Source organism: Mirounga angustirostris, unplaced genomic scaffold (genome assembly GCF_029215605.1).
Source record: "Mirounga angustirostris isolate CCGP_5_RB_7025 unplaced genomic scaffold, mMirAng1.0.hap1 SCAF_5, whole genome shotgun sequence".
NCBI lineage: Eukaryota > Metazoa > Chordata > Mammalia > Carnivora > Phocidae > Mirounga > Mirounga angustirostris.
Genome location: NW_026991713.1, coordinates 6523933 through 6545097, shown reverse-complemented (window position 1 = coordinate 6545097; position 21165 = coordinate 6523933). Strand labels below are relative to the sequence as shown.

Genomic DNA, 21165 nt, shown 5'->3' with positions numbered 1-21165 from the left:
ATCCTTTCCAGGCTCAATGTTATTGTCCATAAGCCTTCCTCACCTGGGGGTTCCCTATGTCCCCACTTTACACATTCATTCACTTGTGCAACAAATATTAAGGCTGGTTCGTGGCAAGCACTACTGATGATCCGGGACACAGCCAGAACGTGGCGGACACAGCCGGACCTTCCAGGCAAACATTATTTTTTATTTTTTATTTATTTTTTATTTTTTAAAGATTTTTATTTATTTGAGAGAGAGAATGAGAGAGAGAGAGAGCACATGAGACGGGGGAGGGTGAGAGGGAGAAGCAAGCTCCTTGCCGAGCAGGGAGCCCGATGCGGGACTCGATCCCGGGACTCCAGGATCATGACCTGAGCTGAAGGCAGTCGCTCAACCAACTGAACCACTCAGGCGCCCTCCAGGCAAACATTGAACCTCCAAAGAGTCACCCCACCTTTAGGCCAATGGTGCGAGCCCGTGAGGACCCAAGTGGTGGCGCGCTGGCTGTGGGGGCTCCCTGGGCCTTGGCCAGCTCCTGGTCCAACGTGGGAACGAGGTCTGCCATGGAGACTGCCCAGGGCCTGGGTCCCGTCCCCCACGTGTCAAGCAGAGACTTCACTCCCCTGGATACCGTCCCAGGTGTGGTCCAAAATTTTGGAGGTGGTTTGGCCACCATCCAGTGCTCCCCAGCCGTCGGGGGGGTGTCTCCGGGAGCTCAGGGCCCCTCCCGGACCGGGCTGAGAGCCAGGTCACACGCCCTTGGTCAGGAAGTCTCAGGCGAGCGGGCGTGGGGACAGGCGGACGGGCGGGGCCGGGGCCGGGGCCGGGGCCGGGGCCGAGGGGCGGGGCCGAGGCCGAGGGGCGGGGCCGAGGCCGAGGGGCGGGGCCGGGCCGCAGTGGCCTGCCGGCGGGGGCGGGGCCCGAAGCTCCGGCATTTATTTCACGGGCCGCGACCTTACGGCGGTGACGACCGCCGCGCGACAGCAGGCCGGCCGCAATGGGTGAAGACGCTGCGCCGTAGGACCCTTAGACCGGAGTGGGATGGGGGACGCCACGCGCGCCCTTCCGGCTGCCCACCCACCTCCTGGCCCGCGACCCGGAGCGGAAGTGGGGGCGGGTCACGGGGACCCGCGGAAGGGTGGGGGCCCCAGGAGAGGGCTGCACGTGGCTTCTCAGGGTTCCGGCAGCTCCAAGTTAGAGGAGCAGGCGCGGGGGTCCGGGGCGCACAGGTCTCCAGCCGGGCCGGGTGGGCCGGAAGGGCGAACAGGTGGTGCTGGGCCAGGGAGAAGGCAGCCCTGACCAGAGTAGGCCGGAGACGGACGGCGTGGTGCTGGGCGGTCAGGACCGGGGTCCTGGGATTGTGCGGTCTGCGTCAAGTCCTCGCTCCACTTCATTCTCCCTGGGCACCTTCGGGCACAGGCTGCGCCTCCCCATGCCTCGGTTTACTGGTCTGCGAAGGGAGAGTGATGATGAGAGGAGAGAGCCAGGCCCCAGAGAGGGACCACCCCATCTGCCCCTCGGAGAGTTTAGAATATGTTGGTTATTGCTATTACTCTGTGTTCTTCCCGTTTTACAGAAAAGGAAACGGGCTCGGGAGGTTTTAGTAAGCGTTCCAAGGTCACACAGCTGGCATGTGGCAGAGCCCAGGTCTAGCCAGTTCCACAAAGTCCTGCCATGAAACCCTCCCCTGGTTTTCTTCACTCAGTGGACCCAGTTTATCTTTCCTTCCTCTGGGTATCCCCAAACCCACGTCAGGCTCTCTCCCTGTAATCACCTGGGGGCAGTGCGGGAATCTGAGCCCCCTGGGCTTCGCTGTTGCCCTGAACACATTGGGCACAGATGAGGGGCTCAGAAAGTGCCTGCTTCATGATTGAACGGGTGGCTGTCTTCCAGGTCTGTTCTCAGAGCTGAAGCTGGCTGTGCCCTGGGGCCACATCGCTGCCAAAGCCTGGGGCTCCCAGCACGCCACCCCGGTTCTTTGCCTGCACGGCTGGCTGGACAATGCCAACTCCTTTGACAGACTCATCCCTCTTCTTCCGAAAGGTGGGGCTGAAGGGAAGCCAAGGGGCAACGTGACATAGACTGCAGGAGAATGAGGGGTGGGGGAGACAGCTGACCTAGACGCCTTCTCCCCCTGTCTCTTGTCTCAGACTTTCATTATGTTGCCATGGATTTCGGGGGACATGGGCTCTCGTCCCATTACAGCCCCGGTCTCCCGTATTACCAGGAAAACTTTGTGAGTGACATCCGGAGAGTTGTAGCAGGTAAGAGGCAGTGTGTGTGTGTGGAGGGGTGCAGCGGGACATCCCCTCTCATCGTTGGAGTGGGGTGTGGTAGCCAGCAAACAATACTGGCCCGGGAATGACCTGGGTCACCCAGGAATTCATGGGTGACTTTGGGAAAGTTGGCAAGAAGAGCTCATCCTTCTGGGGGTTCCACCCCTTGTAAGGAAGCTGGAACCCCTCTAAGCTAGTTTCCTGAGGGGGGCACCCCAGAGGCTGGGGAAGGATGTCCTGAGCACGGGGACTGCAGGACAGAGGGTGAGGGGAGCCTGGGCCCATCCAGACCTGGCTCCGTGTGTTTTCAGCCTTGAAGTGGAAGCGTTTCTCCATCATGGGCCATAGTTTTGGTGAGTACAGTTTACACTTCGGCAGGCAGGGGGCTGACTGGGCTGAGGGGCTGTGAGGGAGGGAGAGGAAGTGGCACACAGGTCCCCTGCACTTCTGGGCAATGCTAGGAGAGATGAGGGGGTCTGTGGGCACTGGGCCCTTTGGCCTGAGGCACCTCCCCCATGGGACATAGGGCCCCAGAGGTGGCTGTCTTCCAATTTGACAAGAGAAATGTGACCTTTCAAGTGGCTAGGTCTGATGAAGTGGTCATATGGCCCCCAGGGAGGGAACCCCAAGTTTGCCAGGGCATAAAGAACCCTGCCTCCTGGTGGGAGAGAGCCAGGCCCCTTAGCCTGGGGTGGGGCAGCCCCTGGGAGGAAGTTTTAGTAGGATTTTGAGAGCTGGGGAATACCAGCCCACGACTCTTTTGTCCCCCAGGTGGCATGGTGGGCGGAATGGTGAGTAGATGCTTTGCAGTGACCACCTCTGGCCATGTTGGGTGTTCCTGTAGGTGGGGCAGGAGGTGGGGGGGGTGGGGAGCAGGGAGAGAAGAAGTTTCCAGGAAAGGGAGTGCCTCCTCATATCACAAATTAGAACCCAGTATTTGTTGGCCTAGATGGCAGTAATAATCATTATTGCGGGGAGGTTGGTGAAACTGGAGATTCCTGATGGAGTTCAGAGTTTCCACATTCCCCATCCCCAGAGAACCCTGGAATCCAGCCAGCCACCAGGGTGTAAACCTTGGTCTGGGTGTGAACCTCCAGGGGCTGGGGCGGGGGAGAGGAGGCTACCCTGGGAGGGAATGAAGATCCTTGTTCTGGCCCCTTGGAAACACCAGTGTCCCCAGGGAAAAGCTTGAGTCCCTTTGCCTTCTTCCTCTCCTACTCATTCTTCCCTCTTTTGAGTCACATCGTAGTTTTCCAGTATCTTTCCCGAGATGGTGGATAAACTTATCTTGCTGGACACATTGCCATTTGCCCTGGACGCTAAAGTAAGAGTGAGGGCTTTCATGCATGCTATCATGGGGGAGACCCAGGCCCTGGGTAGTGTCCTCAGCCCTGCCTCTTTTGGCAGGGAGGTGGGAGGAGGTAGCAGAGGGTAGACAAGGGGGGATCAGGGGACTCCCAGAGAGGACAGGGTTATGCAACTTGTACCCCTAGGAGTGGGCAGAGAAAACAGGTGCAGAAGCCTTTGTCATCCTTGGAAACCCTGTATGTGGTCTGGGATCTACAGAATGCCAAGTCTTTGGTGAAGTGGCAGGGGGTGGGAGAGGGTAGGAACAGTGGATTGAGGAAGCTCTGGGAGCACACAGCGTGATGAGGCCCCCCCCACAGTCATGTTCACGTGTATGCCTTTGTGCTGTGCCCTCATTGCGCAACTGCACACAGCCGCCCTGAGTGCGGACCAGTGGGAACGTGCCGATCCCTTCCGCCACCACCACCAGTGACAGCAAACAGTGCTGTCCCTGCATCTGAGTCCTGGCTTCTGCCACGGATCTGCTGGGTGACCCTGGGCAAGACCCTGGGCAAGACACTTGGCCTATCTGGGCCTCAGTTTCCTCACCTGTAAAATGAGGTTGGACTAGGTGACCTTGGAGTTGCTTGCCGGCTGTCACACTCTGTCACTCTGTCCCCAGGAGCTCAGCCTCTCAGTTGTGACACAGCTGAGTTTCTTATCTGTAAAATGGCCACAAATGCCAAAAGGGCACGAACCATGCTGTCTTTTTCTCACCACATGCCCAATCCCAGCACATAGTAGGTGCTCAGTAAGTGTTGGCTTCATGAATGGAGAGCTCGTGGGTGACTGTGAGGATCTGGTGAGACTCTGGGCTTCTCTCCCTTCTTTATCTGTTTCACCCACTGAGTTACCGACGCGGTGCCCCAAGATCTCCCTCCCAAGCAGCTGGGTATTTGGTCCTCCCTGTCCCCCGTTGTTGGATGGGAGTGTCCCTTTCCAGGTGGGGGCCTGTGGACAGGGCTCGGCTGTTGTCAGAGTGAGCTGGGCCGGAAATAGGTACACTCGAAGGGGGCCAGAAGCCCCCGAGCTGCACCCCCTCTGCAGTCTCCTCTCCACCATCTGGAGTGATAGCATTCATTAAACCAGCTGAAATTGCCAACCCTGGACGGTCTGTGACTTACGGACCTAATACTGAACCTTTGCAACACGCTGGCCATTGGCAGATTTCCTTTCCCCTCCATCATCCATCCTGACCCCTCCAGCTGGCCAGACCACAGGCGGGGCGGCCTGGGCTGTCACTGAGGCAGACAGTGTGTGCTCTGATCACAGCTAACTAGAAGGGGCTGATCCTGTGCCACCCTTCACTGGGTCAGAATGAATCCCAGCTGAGGGGCTGCGGAGGCCCGGGTCGGGGGGAGCTGAGCCCCTCTGTCTGCAGCCCAGAGTCCCGCCCACCCAGCAGAACCCACACATCCCCAGGGAGTAGAGGACGTGCTGACCTACAGGCGGGGAGCCATAGAGCACCTGCTGCAGGTGGAGGCCTCCCAGAAACCCCGGCAGGTGGTCAGCCCAGAGGAGATGCTGCAGAGGTGAGTGCCTCTGTCGGCTGAGATGGGGCTGGTGGGGAGGGGAATGGTGGGAGGGGGTCAGGGGTGGGAGGCCCAGAGGAGGAATGGGATCCAAGGGAGGACATCTCCCGGGCGCAGAGGAAGCGTCGGTCTCCTGCGCACAAGTCACACCGAGCCTGCTTCTCTCCGTGCTCACCCTAGGTATCAGGCTTCCTGGCTCTCCAGACACCCCAGCTGGGACTTGCCTGCCTCGGGTCCTCCCCCCTCTATAGCCATGCCCTTCATTTCCCAAGAGCGCTTTCCACCCGCTCTCTACCCCTCTTCCTCCGCCTGTAATTGTGCACACATGCATGTGCGTGCACACACACACAGTCTTTCCTTCCACACCTCTCTGTGGCTCCTTCCATCTAGATCTCTCTGCAGGCACCTTGCTAACTTGCCCACTCCTCCTTCCTCCTTCAGCTGACTCACTCCCCCTAGGAGCCTGCCCTGCGCCCCCCGCCCCGTGAGCCGTTCCTCCCAGCCCTGTAGGAAATCAAAGGTCTGTGGGTGGTGACCGGACGCTGGTTGCCTTTATATCTCCAGCACCTGGAAGTGCCCCCGGTAGTCAGGGACGTATACGTATTTGTTATCTAAAGGAGTGAAAATACACACACACACACACACACGTGCACTGCTGATGTGAACATCCCATTGACACGTGCTTGTGTCCTTTGTGGGGCGGCCCTCTGTTCTTTCCATGTGGCCTTCCCTGCCCCACAACATCCAGCGTCCGTCTGTCCTCCCCAGGTTCCTGAAGAACAACAGTCACGTGAGTGAGGAGTGCGCGCGACTCCTCCTTCAGAGGGGAACCACTGAGGTGGCCACAGGTAGGGACTCGCCGTCTCAGGCTGTTGCTGATCGGCACTGTTCTTGCTGAGGAGCGGTAACCGCTAAGTCTCACGGCTGCTTGCTCTGGACCAGGCAGGGCACCGAGTGCTCAGCAAACAGTGTCTCATGTCATCCCCGCCACCCCCCTCCCCCGGCTGCCCTATACTCACCCCGTGCAGAGCAGGAGAAACTGAGGCTCCGATAGGCCAAGTGATAGAGACCTGCGTGCCAGGTCACACAGCTGCTGCGCATCCCAGACAGGCCTGTGGGGAGCACTCAGGTGTCTCGGGGCTGAATGTTGGGGAATGTCACAGCCGTGCTCTGCTGACCCTGTGTGTGGGCGCCGGCGTCCCCAGCTAGGGTCTGAGGACGTGCTGCGGGGCAGGGTGACTTGAAAGGGGTTTTTCAAAATGGAGAAGTAGAGGGGCACCCCGGTGGCTCAGTCGGTTGGGCGTCTGCCTTCGGCTCAGGTCATGATCCCGGGGTCCTGGGATCGAGTCCCACATCGGGCTCCCCCCACTCGGCAGGGAGTCTGCTCCCCCCTCTCCCTCTGCTGCTCCCCCTGCTTATGCTCTCTCTCTGTCAAATAAATAAATAAAATCTTTAAAAAAAAAAAACCAAAATGGAGAAGTAGAGTAGGTGGCCCCTTGGTTTCAGGGCAGCCTCGGGCCTGTGTTTTCTGCACTTTGTTTCCCAAAGTACCCATTCAGGGAAACTTTACCAAGGTCCCGCTCAGTGCCAGCCCCTCTCCTGGCGGGCCCGTACCTCGGACTGGCACCACTCCAGAGGGCACCCTTCACAAATGCCCTCCCTGGAACTGACTGCCCCAGGGGTTGAGCCAGGCGAAGCCAATTCAGGCATGTCCATTCTAGGAGGAGCAACAGATGATAGACCTATGACCAGACAAACAAGAGACATGTTATTGTAAGTGCAATAAAAGAAATGTACAGGGTATTCTGGAAGAAACCCCAGAGAGGGGCTCCCGGAGGTGGAGTAGAAGCCCAAGGGAGACAAGTGTGGTAAGATGGACCAGGCACTACACTGGGCCCAAAGACCTGGGCTGATTCCTGACTGTGCTAGCTCAGAGATCTGAGCTCCCCATTTAGACACCTCCCCCCTATTTTTCTCAGGTCATAAATAACGTCTTAGGATCTTTGTGCTCATGGTCTAGAGGATCAAGCAAGGAGGTGAATGCGGCTTCAGTTTATAAAGTACCAAAGGAGGCAGTGGTCAAAACCCCAAGGGCTTGCCAGATTTGAGCAAGTGGTGGAATTAATTGGGCTGCTGGGAGTCAGGCAGCAGGGAGCTGACGGGACTGCGGTACCCGAGATAGGACAGCCCAGCCAGTGGTTATCGCTGGGAACTCTGGGCCTCGTATGGCCCGAATTTCCAGTTGCTCATAAGAAGCCAGAGATCTACTGTGTGGTATTGTTTTTTCCAGAAGTTGCCAACACACCACGAGGTCAGATGGAATATGCTTAAGGGATGTTTTGGCCTCAGGTTGCCAATCTGTGACTTGTTGTGAGGGACTGTCTGTTATCATCTCTGAACCTTGGCAAATCCACCACGGAGAGGGGAGGTCGAGGCAGAGGGCCATGGGCCTAGGCTTCCCAATGTGCCCACACAGATGGCCCGCCCAGAGGGGTCCCGGCGCAGAAGTAGGCTAATCCGGAATAAGACACGTTCCCAGCCAGGCGGGGGAAGCCGATTAGGCCAGGCCTGGGTCACGTGAAGGGGTGAGCACGGACACTGAACCAGTTGTCAAGGAGGGTGAGGAGAGAAGGGAGGGGAGTGGACAGGCAGCTGGGTCACCATGTCAGGCCCAGCCCCCATGCAGCGGTCATGGCCCTTTGGGGCCGGAGCTTAACCTAAAATAAGACCAAGCAGGTTCCCAGCCCCCGCCGGGTGGTGTGACACTGGGAGAGCCGGTGTTCCAGGCTGCTCGTGGGTCCTTGTCCTCAGGCCCCAGAGCCCCTGACAGTCCCCATTCCACTCTGGAGCAGAGAGCAGGGACAGCACCATCAGTCCAACCTGATCCTAGAACCGAACCCAAGTTCATCTGCCCGACGCACAGCAGAACCAATCACTCAGACATCGAGTGTGCAACAGGTGGTGAAGGCGAAGGTCGTGAAGGTGGCTGGCCCCCGAGTGAGGCCCGGCAGAGTGCAGTCCTGGAACCACCTGGACGGGGGATGGGAGGCCAGGTGGGGCTGGAGTCAGGAGTTGGGTTTGGAGGTGAGACCGGAACGAAAGCAGGGCCCCTGGGCATGGAAAACGCCTTGGTGTCTGTAAGGGGGAAGGTGTTGCTCTGCTCTCCAGCCGAGCAGACACTGAGTGGGCCGTTTCCCACAATGGCCGGTCCTCCCCCAGCAGCTGGGCGTCCCACAGTTCGCCTGACTCCGTTCTGACACCATCTACCCACAGGCTTAGGGCCCCGTCCCACGAAGCTGTCCCCACTTCAGATGCCCCACCGAAGATGAAATTGTCATCTGTGTTTTCGACCCAGTGGCTATAAATCCGGGGTTCCTTCAGACCACTCCACAGGCTCAATAACTTGCTAGAACGCCTTTTAGAACTCAGGAAAACAGTTTCCTTCCTAGATTACCAGTTTGTTAGAAAGGATACAACTGAGGGACAGTCAGATGGAAGAGATGCATAAGGCAACGTATGGGAGGGAGGGGTCGGAGCTTCCGTGCCCTCCCTGGATGTCCCACCCTCCCAGCACCACTGTGTTCGTCAGCCGGGAAGCTCCCCAAACCTCCTAGTTCAGGGATTTTTCAGGGTGGCTTCACCATGCGGACACGATTGATCATAACTCAATCTCCAACCCCTCTCCCCTTCCCAGAGGATGGGGAGGTAAAGCTGAAAGTTCCAGGCTCCTAACCACAGCTCATTCTTTTGGGGACCCCCCCATCCTGCAGTTATCTGGTGGCCCACCAAGAGTCACCTCATTGGGACAAAAGACGCTCCTATCACCTAGGAAATTCCAAGGGATTGAGGAGCTCTGTGTCAGCACCTGGGCTCAAAGACCAACTGTTAGAACAAAAGATGCTCCTAGCAGCTTTATTACTTAGGAGATTACACAGGCTTTAGGAGCTCTGGCCAGTGTGAAATAAAATATGTATTTCTTATATCACAATATCAGTCTCTAGTTGTTGGCTGTGGCAGGAGATGGGGGATGTCTAGGGTTCTGATACCATCTCCTGCCTTCAAAGGTATTTTTCTTTTTTTTTTTAAAGATTTTATTTATTTATTTGACAGAGAGAGACACAGCGGGAGAGGGAACACAAGCAGGGGGAGGGGGAGAGGGAGAAGCAGGCTCCCAAGGAGCAGAGAGCCCGATGCGGGACTCGATCCCAGGACCCTGAGATCACGACCTGAGCCGAAGGCAGACGCTTAACGACTGAGCCACCCAGGCGCCCCCAAAGGTATTTTTCTTAAGAATCATAAGTTTCATGCAGCTTTTCAGGGATTCTGAAAGTCTTGGAGAAGGTGGCGCTCACAAGTCGCAGGCCAGGCCAGCCCGAGGGGTCCCAGCCGTGCTGGTGCAGAGTCTCTCCTCCTTCCAGGGCTGACCCTGGCCTCATCCCTCTCAGTTCCTTCTGGGTGAAACAGGTTGTTGATGGAATTGAGAGAAGTCAGTGCACAGTCCCTCGGAGCAACTACTGGCCCTTGGTGTGGGATCTGCATCTAAACCCCTTCCAGAAATGCGAGGGCCACTTGCTCTCAGATCTGATCACGGGATTCCTTGAAGGGATATCTGTGCTGGCCTGCTGGTCTGAGAAGCACATTTCCTGCCCTCACAAAGCTCACTGTCACGGGGAGGCTGACCGAAAAGCAGCCGGGCTGTGGGCCTGCCGGGCCGGTCAGGATGTGAACGGTGGAAGTGAGCCTTGGAAGAGAGGAGGATGTGGCCAAAGGGGACAGAAGCCAGAGCCCAGGGCAGAGAAAACAGAACAGCTCGATAGGGATCCCCAGGTACCTGGGGGTCACCCCACCCCTACAATAACCCCCTTTTAAAGTTTTTTCACATCCTCTGAGTAGCTGGAGCCCAGGGCTGGAGGAAGGAGGAGGGCAGAGAACCCAGGGCGGAGGCCAGTCATCTGTGCAGGGAGGTCATGGCCCGAGCTGAAGATGACCCAGAGGCCTCAACCGTCATAGTTTCCTTAGGCCGAGATGACCTACTAGTGCAGCGACCAGAAAATCTTCCGATTACATGGTGTTCCTAAGAATTTACAATCACAAATACCCGACTGAGAACCTCTATCAACAATTAATCATCTATATTTATTATCTAAAAGTTCCACAATCTCTAATTAAAGGGAAAACCTAGTAATTCTGGCAAATAGCTCTTTTTTTTTTTTTTTTAAGATTTTATTTGTTTATTTGACAGAGGGAGAGACAGCGAGAGAGGGAACACAAGCAGGGGGAGTGGGAGAGGGAGAAGCAGGCTTCCCACGGAGCAGGGAGCCCAATGCGGGACTCGATCCCGGGACTCCAGGATCACGACCTGAGCCGAAGGCAGTCGCTTAACCGACTGAGCCACCCAGGCGCCCCTCAGTGTGGCTTTCATTTGCATTTTCTTTTTATGGTAACGATGAGTATCTCTCATATTTAGTTTTCTGGAAACCGTACCTCTGCCTACCCTCCGGCGCATCGTTCTGGTGGTCTTTCCTCAATTTCTCGGAACTCTTCATATGTTGGGGAGGTTGAGTTGCAAAGACGTCTTCCCAGATTGTCTTTTTTGACTTTGCTTAGAGGGTTTTTTTTTCTTGAAATGCAGACCTTTCTTCATGTAATTAATAGAGGTCTCTTTTCCAGCCTCTGCGTTCTGAGTTGTAGCTAAAAGCTTATGTTTGATTCGAATACTGTTTGGGGTTGAGAATTTTCACTTAAGTATTTGCTATTTGCTATTTAGCTTGTGTGCAGGTGGAGGTTTGGATCTGATTTGATCTTTTTCCAGACGGTTCCTCCATTGCTTGACATTTTGTAAAAGTGTCTTTGCCCTCGGTGACCTAAGAGGCGGCCACACCATGCCCTGACTGCCCGTTAGCATCGGGGTCTGTCTTTGGACCTTCGATCTTTCCGTGGGTCTGGCTGTCTGTCCCTGACCAGCACGACACGGCTCGGCTTATTGTGTTTTCATATCTGTAGGACAGTCTCCTTTTATGGCTCTTTTTCAGAGCTTTCCTGCTATTCTTGCTAAAAATGTTGTTGGCATATCACATATGTACATTTAACTAGTACTAGTAATACTAGTGATACCAGACCTACTCCTGTACCCCTCCCCGCACCGGCCAACACTAGAACAGCACCCATTCCTTTGAACCCTGTGTGTCCCCTTCTCTGCGACCCAGAGGCAAACATCTACTTATCCCTCAAGCAACTTTTTGAGCACCTACTGTGTGGCAGCCCCGTTCTCGGGCCTGGGGAACCCAGCCAGGGCTGAGACACCAAGCTGTTGTCCTCCGGGAAGCTGCATTCTAGCGGAGGAGAGGTGCATGCGGGTGGAATGCTTTAGGAAGTGCTGAGTGATGAGGGGAGCCCTCCGGGGGGACGGGAGAGGTCCCCGTGAGAAGGCTGTGAGTCTGCTTACTTATGAATTTGGTTGTGACTTGAAATGGGAGGCTGAGAGCCTGGCTGGGAAGGCATGTGGTGCAGAGACTCGTGGGAAGGAGGAGGCCGCCCTGCTTCTCTTTGGTGTCACGTTTGTGGGATTTACCCAGTAGCTCCAATCCACGGTTTCCCAAGTAGAGGGGGTCCCCTGACAACCCCCCACCCCGAGAGCTCACTTCTCAGGTGGCCTCCCGGATCTGTGATTCTGTCTCTGAAGGGGGCATCGCCCAAGCATGGAATTGCTGGGAATCTGTCCTCGCCAGGTGAGGTCCAGCTTGTCCACCATCAGGACCGTGGCAGAGAACCACGGTTCAGCCCACGGGTGGGACCACGGGCCTCCCGACCCCGCCAACCTTCTTTTCTTTCCAACACATGATGGCATGGATTCTTCTTAGCTGTCGGGTGCTTCCTGGGGTCTGAAGATCACGTGACCACCCTAAGGTTCTCAGGGATGACGGCCACTGTGCCAGATAGGGTAACCGTCCACCACCGTCTTTCTGCGCTGTTCTGTGGGGTGGCTGAGGAGGCACCCATGGGGGCCATGCCGGTCCATGGCCGGGTGGCAGCAGCCAAGCTCTGAGGACACCAGTCCAGGCTGAAGAAGGGCGCCCTGGCCGGAAGGGCCCTGGGTCCCCAGGGAAGCCCTGTGGGGTCCCTCACCCTGACAGGCAGCACTGAGGCCCCGTCTTTGTGCTTCCATTCCAGGTCTAATAATGAATAGAGACCGGAGGATGGCTTTGGTGAGTGCTGCTCTCTTTTTCTTTTGTTATTATGGTACATTATATGTAGCATAATAGTTATGCTGTGCTGTGTATTTTAAAATCACTCCTGAGTGTCCAGTTCAGTGACAGTCCATTCGCAATGTTGTACAACCATCATTTCGTCCACATTTTTCATCATCCCCCATAACAACCCGGTACCCACTGAACACCAGGTCCCCACCCACTCACAGCCCCTGGTGGCCGCCATTCTATCTTCTGTCTATGAACTTGGCTGCTCCCGGGACCTCATGTCAGTGGAATCAGGCCGTATTCAAGGCTCATCCAGGTCCCAGCAGGGTGCCCGAACGTCCCCTCCTTTTCTGACCGAACAACATTCCGTTTATGTGGATCTGTCCATTCATCCATTGAGAGACACTTGGGTTGTTTCCGCCTTTGGTTATTATGAATCCTGCTGCTGTGAACACGGGTGATGACTATCAGTTTGAGTCCTTGCTCTCGGTTCTTCTGGACATACACCTAGGAGCAGAATTGCTGGGTCGCACAACAGTCCTGTGTTGAACCTTTTGGGAAACCGCCAGGCTGTTGGCCCGGCGGCAGCATCGTCCCTCCCAGCAACGCACGAGGGTTCCAATTTCTGCACCTCCTCACCCACACTTGTGCTTTTCTATTAAATTTTAGCCATCCTCTTGGGCGTGGGGTGGTGTACAGCCTCTTTTGAATCATGGGTCTCCTTAGGGCAAGGGCTGAGGGCAAGAGAGAGGACCCCCCGCCCCACAGATTCATGAGGTCCAGATGTCTCCCCAGCAGGCCTGGCAGGAGTGGGGGCTGCGCTGGGGGCTGCCCTGCGCCTGGGGGGGACCGCCAGCAGGGGGTGCTCACAGCACGACGGCCGCTCCTCGTTCTCCCATGTGCCGCACACGTGTGTGCTCGGGTAATCCTCACTGCAGGCCTGGAGGAGGGAACTGTTGTCACCCACATTTCACAGGCGGGGAAACTAAGTCAGCCGCACGACTTGCCCAGAGTCAAGCAGCACCATCGGTGGAGGCTTCCCACCCACGAACAACTGAAAAAACCAACCATTACTGACACACAGGTGCCCACAGAGCAAAAGGGGAACACCAAGGCCCACTGTCGAGGGCAGACTTGCAGCTCCATCTGTGTGTTTTTACAACCATGTAAGAAGACACCGACTCATTTTAGGGCTTTTCGGTTTTGTCGTTTGTTTAGGTTTTCACAGAAATGGCTGCAAGTGCTTAACTTTTTTTTTTTTTAAAGATTTTATTTATCTATTCATGAGAGACAGAGAGAGAGAGAGAGAGAGAGAGGCAGAGGGAGAAGCAGGCTCCCAAGGAGCAGGGAGCCCGACGCGGGACTCGATCCCAGGACCCTGGGATCATGACCTGAGCCGAAGGCAGACGCTTAACCATCTGAGCCGCCCAGGTGCCCTGCAAGTGCTTAACTTAATGGATTAACTGCATGGGGGTGCTGCATGGGAGTGCAAGGAAGGCCTGCTGGCGGCTGGGGGCGGGTGTGGTCAGAGGAGTTGGTTAATGAACAGCTAGGAGATACCAGCCCCTATGCCCATCTTTGTGGGGTTGCCGTGACGACTAGCAAGGTCCCTGTGTCAAGTGCCCCAGTACGGGGCTCTCAGATGGTGCTCTTAATGAGATTGTTCAAGAGGGTAAAATGCTTTGCCCATGTGAGATGCTGTCATTAGAGGTGGGAAGCTCTGGCCTCAGGGAGACCCTTGAGAGCTGTTGCCCAGGCCCAGGTGGGGACATGAGGCCTGGACCAGGGCATCAGCCAAAGGAACAGGAGTGTTTGAGTTTTGATTTTGATCCAACTGGGATCTGTTCTCAAGTACGGTGTGAGGTAGGGATCCATTTTCACTTTCTTCCCAGATGAATAGCCAGTTTGGTCCACTGCCAGTTATTGGGGTGGGGGGGATCCTCCTAACCACCAAGGCTCACTCACCGTGGTCTGTCTTCTGTGTGCTGGTCCTCAGGCTGGTAGCTTACCAGCCAGATCCTAACCAATGGAGGCCCTTGTTGGAAAGCTTCTCTCCAGAGTGATCGATCCCAGCTGGAACCCTGGCCTCAGCCAGGTCACCCTCCAGGCAGCAGTGCAGGGCCCCAACCCTCCACTGCCCCCGAGTGCAGGTTGGGTTGGTTACTTTTGGGGGCATTTGGAAATACCCCTTCCCTTTCCAAGGTCCATGCCCTGTGCAGCACACGGCTGTTCTGCAGCAGGCTGCCCACTGATTTGGAGCTTATGTTTGGGACATAAACTGAATTACGAAAGATACAAATTCTAAAATGGGTCTGTCTCTGCACTCTCCTTTTGTTCCAGTGATCTTGTCACCATCCGAGCCCTACTACTCTGTTTCAATTCCTACTGCCTTCTGATTAGTTCTGATGGTTAGTAGAATCAGCGTTCTCTCCTTGTTCTTCTTTTACACATGTTCCTTGGCTTTTCTTGCATATTTTCACTTACAAATGAAGTTTGGAATGATCAACTTAGGTTAAAAATTACATTGGGATGGGGTGCCTCGGCTGGCTCAGTTGGTAGAGCATGTGACTCCTGATCTTGGGGTCGTTGAGTTTAAACCCCATGTGGGACATAGAGCTTACTTAAAAAAAGAATTCTATTGAGATGACATTGAATTTATAGAATACTTTGGGAATTTAGTGACTGTTAACATTATGAATGGGTACCACCTGATTTACAATAGAGGTGTGCCAGGCAATGGGTTATCCATATGGAAAAGTATGATCCTAGACCCTTGCCTCACACGATACACAAAAATTAATTCAAGATGGGTCATAGATCAAAATATGAAAGGTAAAACAGGAAAGGTTCTAAATAGCTTTATGACGTTGAAGTAGACAATATATTTTAAATAGAACACACATGTGAATCAATGAAAATATTGATAAATAGGGCTTTATTAAAATTTAGAATTTCTGTTCATCAAAAGACAAGAGAGTGAAGAGTCAAGCCACAGACTAAAAGAACATATTTAAATGCATAGGCCTGCTAAAGGACTCATATCCAGGATATATAAAGAGCTCCTACAAATCAGTAAGATAAAATCTAACAACCTCATTTTTAAAAGCAGGCAAAAGATTTTAACAGGCCCTTCATGAAAGAGGCTATCCAAATGACCAATCAACACCTGAAAGTTGCTCATGATCATTAGTAATTAGGGCAATCAATGAAATATACCTCTACACCTCCACCAGAGGTGGAGAAGTTGCTGTCAAAATGGAAAAGCCTGACAACACCAAGTCTAAATGGGGACGAAGACCAGAACTCTTCTACACTGTAGGAGGAAGTATAAATTGATACAACCATTTTGGGAAATTGCTTGGCAGGAACTGCTAAAGCAAAACATAGTCAAATCCTGTGAGCCCATAATTCCACTCATAGGTGTATACCTAGCAAAAATGTGTGCCGTGTGCACAAAAGACGTGTGCAAGGACGTTCCTAGCAGCTTGGTTCATAATAGTCCCAAACTGGAACTCACCCACATGTTTTTCAACAATAGAATGCACACATTGTTCTATATTCATACACTGGAGCACCACACAGGGATGAAAAAACAAACGTAACTTACAGACCAAAAGAAACCAGAAACAGAGAGCACTCTGTTTGATTCCATGTACCTGAAGTTCAAAAAGAGGGAAATTGATCTACGGGGCTAGTGGTCTGAATAGTGGTATCCTCAGAGAATACCCCAGGAGGGAGCCTGCAGGTGCTGGTGGTGGTCACTTCGAGCTGGGTCGCACGGAGCATTTATATGTGAAAGGCCATTGTCAGCTGACACATAGATCTGGGGACTTTGCCATAAGTCACACTGGAAGTATAAAAGAAAAATATAGATCAGGGAATACAAGTGGACTAGGGAAAGAAGGTTAGAGGAGAGGGGGATAGAAGCAAAGAAAAAAGAGAGAAGAGGGGCGCCTGGGTGGCTCAGTCGTTAAGCGTCTGCCTTCAGCTCAGGTCATGATCCCAGCGTCCTGGGATCGAGTCCTGCATCAGGCTCCTTGCTCAGCAGGGAGTCTGCTTCTCCCTCTGCCTGCCACTCTCTCTCTCTCTCTCTCTGACAAATAAGTAAAGTCTTAAGAAAAAGAAGAAGAAGAAGAAAGAGACAGGGCATACCCAGCAGCCTTTGGTCTTAAAGGCGTTCTTGGAGAAATGTCCTCGGATTGTGTGGCCCTAGAGGAAACCACTGCAAAACCCCAGACTTGTGGTTTTCACATCCAGAGACATGAGCGGAGGTAACATCCCTCAGTCTCTGCCTTGGGGATCAACATATAATTGAGGTGAGGGCCTGACCGGGCCCCCAAGCCGGAGAGCCCCAGTCCTGGCCCGAGCAGCTCAGGCTGGGGGTGGGGGCAGACGCCTGAGCCGAGTCCTGGTGCCATCTCCTGTTCCCCGTTGTGTGACTTGAGCCTCTGTGATCCTCAGTAAAGCCCTGTTTCAATGTGCCGCCGATGAGCACTGGTCGGGGAGCCCCTCCGCGGGCATGAACCACCTCCCTGCTTTTCCTGCAGCCGGGCGCTCTGCCAGCAGGAGCTCACGTGCAGCCTGTGTGGGTCCTCGGTAGATCTTCGTTCATTGGGCCTTGTGGATGATCTGGAAACGTCTGTTTCTGGAAAAGCACCCAAGGTCGTTTTCGCTCAAGGAGCAGGAAATGGCCTGGAGGAGGTCAGGGTAGATCAAGGGCAATATGCTCTCGTGGCTGTGACCCTGTGACCGAATGTGTACATGTGTGTGTGTGTACACGTGTTTTCGTAAGAATTGTATATTTATCGCAGTGGTGGAGGAGTGTTGGGCATGACTTAACAGTCCTCATGGGAGCTTTGTGGAATTGATCCACTCTGCACACATTTCTCGAGCTCCTCGTCTGTCACACCTGGAGTTCTGGGGCTTGAGCAGCACCGTCCGGTAGAAAGCGAGCCTCATGCAATTCCACATCTTGTAGTAGCCATGTTAAGAGAGTAAAAAGAAATGGAGGAAATCACCTTTAATATTTTTATCTCAATGTACCCAAGATGTAATCCGTGTAAAAATGTGAGGTGTCTGGCATTATTTATACTAAGTCTTTGAAATCCACTGTGCAGTTTATACCTACAGCACATCTCGGACTGGCCCCGTTTCAAGCACTCGGTAGCCACATGGGCTGATGGCTACCGTGTGGGACGGCGCGGACCTGGACCCCTTACGTGGTCATAAGACAGGGTGGCCCGGGCTCTGATGGAGGCCAGTGGGGCTGTGGGGACATCAAGGCGTCCTCATTCTGCACAGTGGCTTAAGCAGGTTACTTTCTCACGGAAATGGTCTGTTTGGCAGAGTCCGGAACCCAGGCTGGCTGGGCAGCGCTGCAGGGCGGCCTGCGGATCGGGGAAGGGAGTTTGGGATGAGGGGCCACGCCTAGTCCTAGAATCTAGGTCCAGAAGCCGCCCAGGTCACTTCCCTGCATTTAGCCGCACAACCACACCAGGGTGTAAAGGGATCTGGGAAATGTCTGGCTGGGCAGCCATGAGCCCAGCAAGAGGGAGAACAGATTTAGGGGGAAAAAGCCTCTGGCCCGCGGGGGTGAGAGGCCTCTGTGGAGGCGATGTGGTTGGGTCCTGGACTTGGTCCCGGGGTAGGTGGCCACGGTGGCCCCGAGAGAGAGGCCCGCTGCCCTGTGGACAGAATGCACTGTGGTCTTGTCTCTGCAGCCGGAGTACAGCATGGATTTCATCAGCAGGGAGCTCTTTGTGCACTCCGCCAAAAAGCTGCAGGCCCACGTCCTGCTCCTCAAGTAAGTGTGAGCCTCGCGCCCCAGAAGAGACTCGACTGCCGGGGACCCCCAGGTGTCCCTCGCGTGAGGCCGGGCTGCCCCGGCCCCTGGGGTGTGGAAGGCAGGGCCCGGAGCAGACGGAGCCGCCCCTCTCAACGGGGGTCTGCGGAGGGCACCCCCGGGCGAGGCAGGGACTGGCCGACCTTGCAGCCGGGCGCTTGCCCTGCCAAGTCCTCCAGCCACTCCAGACACCCGCGCCCCCCAGAGCTTCGCCGCTCCCTCCCCCGCCTGCCAGCGCCCAGCCAGCAGCCGTCCCAGTGCCACCTCCCGTCGTGGGGCTCAAGCTGCCACTCTCCGCGCCGCCGTGGCCTGCCCCAGGCCGGAACCGTGACTTCTGGGGACACGTGTGGCTCTGATGCTGAGCACAGAGGCTTAGGAAGCACGGACTCAAGGTGCAAATCCAAACCACAGAGACGCTGCACCGCCCCCCCTCCGTGCCCCCGGATGGCTGGACCCGAAATGGCAGATAACAGGCGTTGGTGAGCGTGAGGAGAAATGCTCCCACCGTGTGACTGTAAAATGGCGCAGCCACTTGGAACAGCCCGGCAGTTTCTGAAGCCCTTGACCTACCCCAGGACCCAGCAGCCGCCCTCCCAGGTCTCTAGAGGCCCGACCTAGGTCCCCACAGCAGCCTGGACGGGACGGTCCAGAGCAGCGTCAGTCCCAACAGCCCAGGGGCGGAGACCACCCGACGTCGGTCAGCAGACACACAGGCGGGCCGTTTGAGCCGGGAGAGGAACGACCTGGCACCTGCTGCGGGGACGAACCTTGAGGACAGGACAGAGTGGAAGAAACCAGTCACGGAAGTCCACGTGTTCTGTGGCTCCACTCACACGCAGGTGCAGAGCGCAGTCTCTGGAGCTAGTGTTTGCGGAAGCCCGAGCGCTGCATAACTAGTGGTTCGGGTTCGGGGGATTTTGGAGACGATGACGTCCTCAAATTGACCGCAGTCACGCTGCAGAACTCTACGTACACGTGTGAAATGGGTGCAATCATCTCGGGAAAGATGCGGGCACAGAAGGCACGGACTCAACCCCATCAGAGGCGGTGGCGGCGGGCAGGTCCCACGACCCCGCCGAGGTGAACCTGCAGCACCTTGGCCACAGTGAGCCCCGAACTGTGGGAAAACCGGAGGCAAGCCCAGGCTGGTCTCCTCTCAGCCTGGAAACCGGGGCAGGGGGGAGGCACCGCAAGGTGAACCCTGATTTTTCTTTTATTTTCCAGAGCAATCCAAGGATATTATAATGTGAGGAGAGAGAACGACAGTGACAGGAACGTCATACTTTTTGTGATGGACACGCTGAAATCAGTGCTAAAGGAGGTAGGTGCACTAGGCTCAGCCAGGGTGAAGTCCAGGAGGGTCCTCACCCACTCCTTGCACTAGGGCCTCTGGTCCAGCCCCAGGCCTGATGGGTGACTGGCAGGAGCAACCCGGCCTCACTCCCTATGGCGGTCAGCCCCTGGCACTCACATTTAACTCAGCACAGGAAACACGTTTTCTTGGCAGAGTGCCCCAGTGTTATTGTCCACATACATCCTGCAGCCCAGGTCCAACTTGGCCGGAGGCCATCCCATCATTTCTAGGGTGAGCAGATGACCAGTCTCATCAGTGGGGCTGGGCTTTGTCCCTGGGAGCACCTGGCACTTTGACCATCATCTGCTGTAAACACCTGACCCTGGGCCTCTGCAGACCTCGGCGTCACCACCAAAGGCGAGCCTGTACGTGACCAGTCTGCGGTGCCTTCCTGTCTCCCAGGGAGGATCAGGTTTGAAAGGCTGCTGGTTCTTTCAAGCTAACCTTACACCCTGGACTACCGGCACCTCCCATGCCTAGCTTTACAACCTCAACTCAGAATGGCCCAGAAGGCCAGGGTTTGCACATTTCTCCCCCTGAATCAGGCCCTTCTCGCGGACTCTGAGCCAGGCTCTTAGCCAGTGTGTGACCGGGGAGCTGGGGGTCAGTCTGCCCGGTGGTTCACTGTGGGGCACCCTTTGGGACCACCGGAGGCAGCAAGCCCTGGGAAGGCCCCAGCACGCCAGAAGGGCCACGCCTCACCACGCATCCCCTCCCCTCTCCAGCGGTTCCAGTACGTAGAAGTCCCGGACAACCATTACGTCCACCTGAACCAACCCCAGAACGTGGCCGGTTTCATCAGCGCCTTCCTGCTGAGCAAGGAGACAGCACCACATGAGCTGTAGCCTGGGCCTGGGCCTTCGGAGACCTGGTACCCACCACTCGGCACCCGGATCCCTAGTGCCAGGCCCCCCAGCCAGGCCGGGTGTGGTGGGGACAGGCCTCATTGGTCTGAAGCCCAGCAGGTGCTGAGACAGAGAATCCTGGGCAGAATTGGGGGGGGGGGGGGCGCAGGGCAAGACTCTTTTTAACATTTGTGACTTCAAGGGGGAGACCGTGTTTGGATTTGGGGGCATTGTCTGTTTCGTGGCTGATAATCTGCAGAGAGTGGGTAGCAGATGGAGGGAGGAGAGGCCAGGTGACTGCCCAGCTGGATGAAAAATAAAATGGTTCTTGTATTCTCACTGCTTCTGAGGGGCTCTTCCACTGACGGGAGGGGAGAGACACTCAGCTGGAAAGGGAAGGCCAGGGGCAGGCTAGGAACAGAGAGACCAGGAGGAGGAAACAAGCACGGCCTGGGCTGGTGGCTCCTGGCGGCCCACGCCCTCACACTGGGCAGGCCTCGCCAGCACGGTGCCCAACCCTGCTGCACCCCGGACCCACGGAGGGCCCTGTCCTTCCACCTGCACCCCCGTGGCCTCAGATCTGGCAGCCCCCGGGCCTGGGCCGCCCAGGACGAGTGTTCCAGGTCTTCAGGTCCTCACCGGCAGTGGACCGCCACCGTTCACCGCCCCCTTCCAGGGGTCCCCAGGACCAGCTCGGCTCAGTAGGGTCGGAACTTGCGCTGCGCCCGCATCAGTTCAATCCGCTGCTTGTCTTCCTCAAACTTCTTGCGCAGCTGGGCTAGATCTGG

General features: G+C 55.7%; 2 protein-coding genes across 9 annotated transcripts in view; one reads left to right on the top strand and one right to left on the bottom strand.

Annotated features, from left to right (window-relative positions):
- The first annotated feature begins 857 nt into the window (after nucleotides 1–857).
- SERHL2 (serine hydrolase like 2) lies at nucleotides 858–20716 on the top strand. Of its 6 annotated transcripts, none has more exons than XM_045872399.3 (12): nucleotides 858–986; nucleotides 1879–2028; nucleotides 2136–2249; nucleotides 2573–2614; nucleotides 3033–3052; nucleotides 3511–3585; nucleotides 5031–5140; nucleotides 5909–5988; nucleotides 12311–12345; nucleotides 18057–18139; nucleotides 19403–19499; nucleotides 20258–20716. In XM_045872399.3, exons 1-12 carry the CDS (start codon nucleotides 983–985, stop codon nucleotides 20375–20377), a joined length of 930 nt encoding a protein of 309 aa, XP_045728355.1. In that variant the 5' UTR covers nucleotides 858–982; the 3' UTR covers nucleotides 20378–20716. The 6 variants fall into 6 exon arrangements, 5 of the variants coding, with proteins under 5 accessions (XP_045728355.1, XP_045728354.1, XP_064446600.1 ...); XM_045872398.3 differs by lacking the exon at nucleotides 858–986 and adding an exon at nucleotides 992–1123; XM_064590530.1 differs by lacking the exon at nucleotides 858–986 and adding an exon at nucleotides 1106–1214.
- Nucleotides 15238–21165, bottom strand: part of RRP7A (ribosomal RNA processing 7 homolog A) — a 19081-nt gene continuing 13153 nt past the window's right edge. For 2 of the 3 annotated variants that reach the window (XM_045872400.3, XM_064590531.1), the window contains one exon: nucleotides 19374–21161. In XM_045872400.3, coding sequence (XP_045728356.1) covers nucleotides 21076–21161 — 86 coding nt within the window. In that variant the 3' untranslated portion in view covers nucleotides 19374–21075. Of the gene's footprint in view, nucleotides 17308–19373; nucleotides 21162–21165 lie in introns of those variants that run through there. The other variant, XR_010411298.1, reaches the window with a different exon arrangement.

Excerpts from the sequence above, each read along its gene's own strand:
- SERHL2 (XM_064590528.1), top strand. The coding sequence starts at position 1,418 with ATGCCTCGGTTTACTGGTCTGCGAAGGGAGAGTGATGATGAGAGGAGA. Across the intron at positions 2,029-2,135 it reads CATCCCTCTTCTTCCGAAAG|ACTTTCATTATGTTGCCATG; the intron begins GTGGGGCTGAAG and ends CTCTTGTCTCAG. Across the intron at positions 3,053-3,510 it reads GTGGCATGGTGGGCGGAATG|TTTTCCAGTATCTTTCCCGA; the intron begins GTGAGTAGATGC and ends GTCACATCGTAG.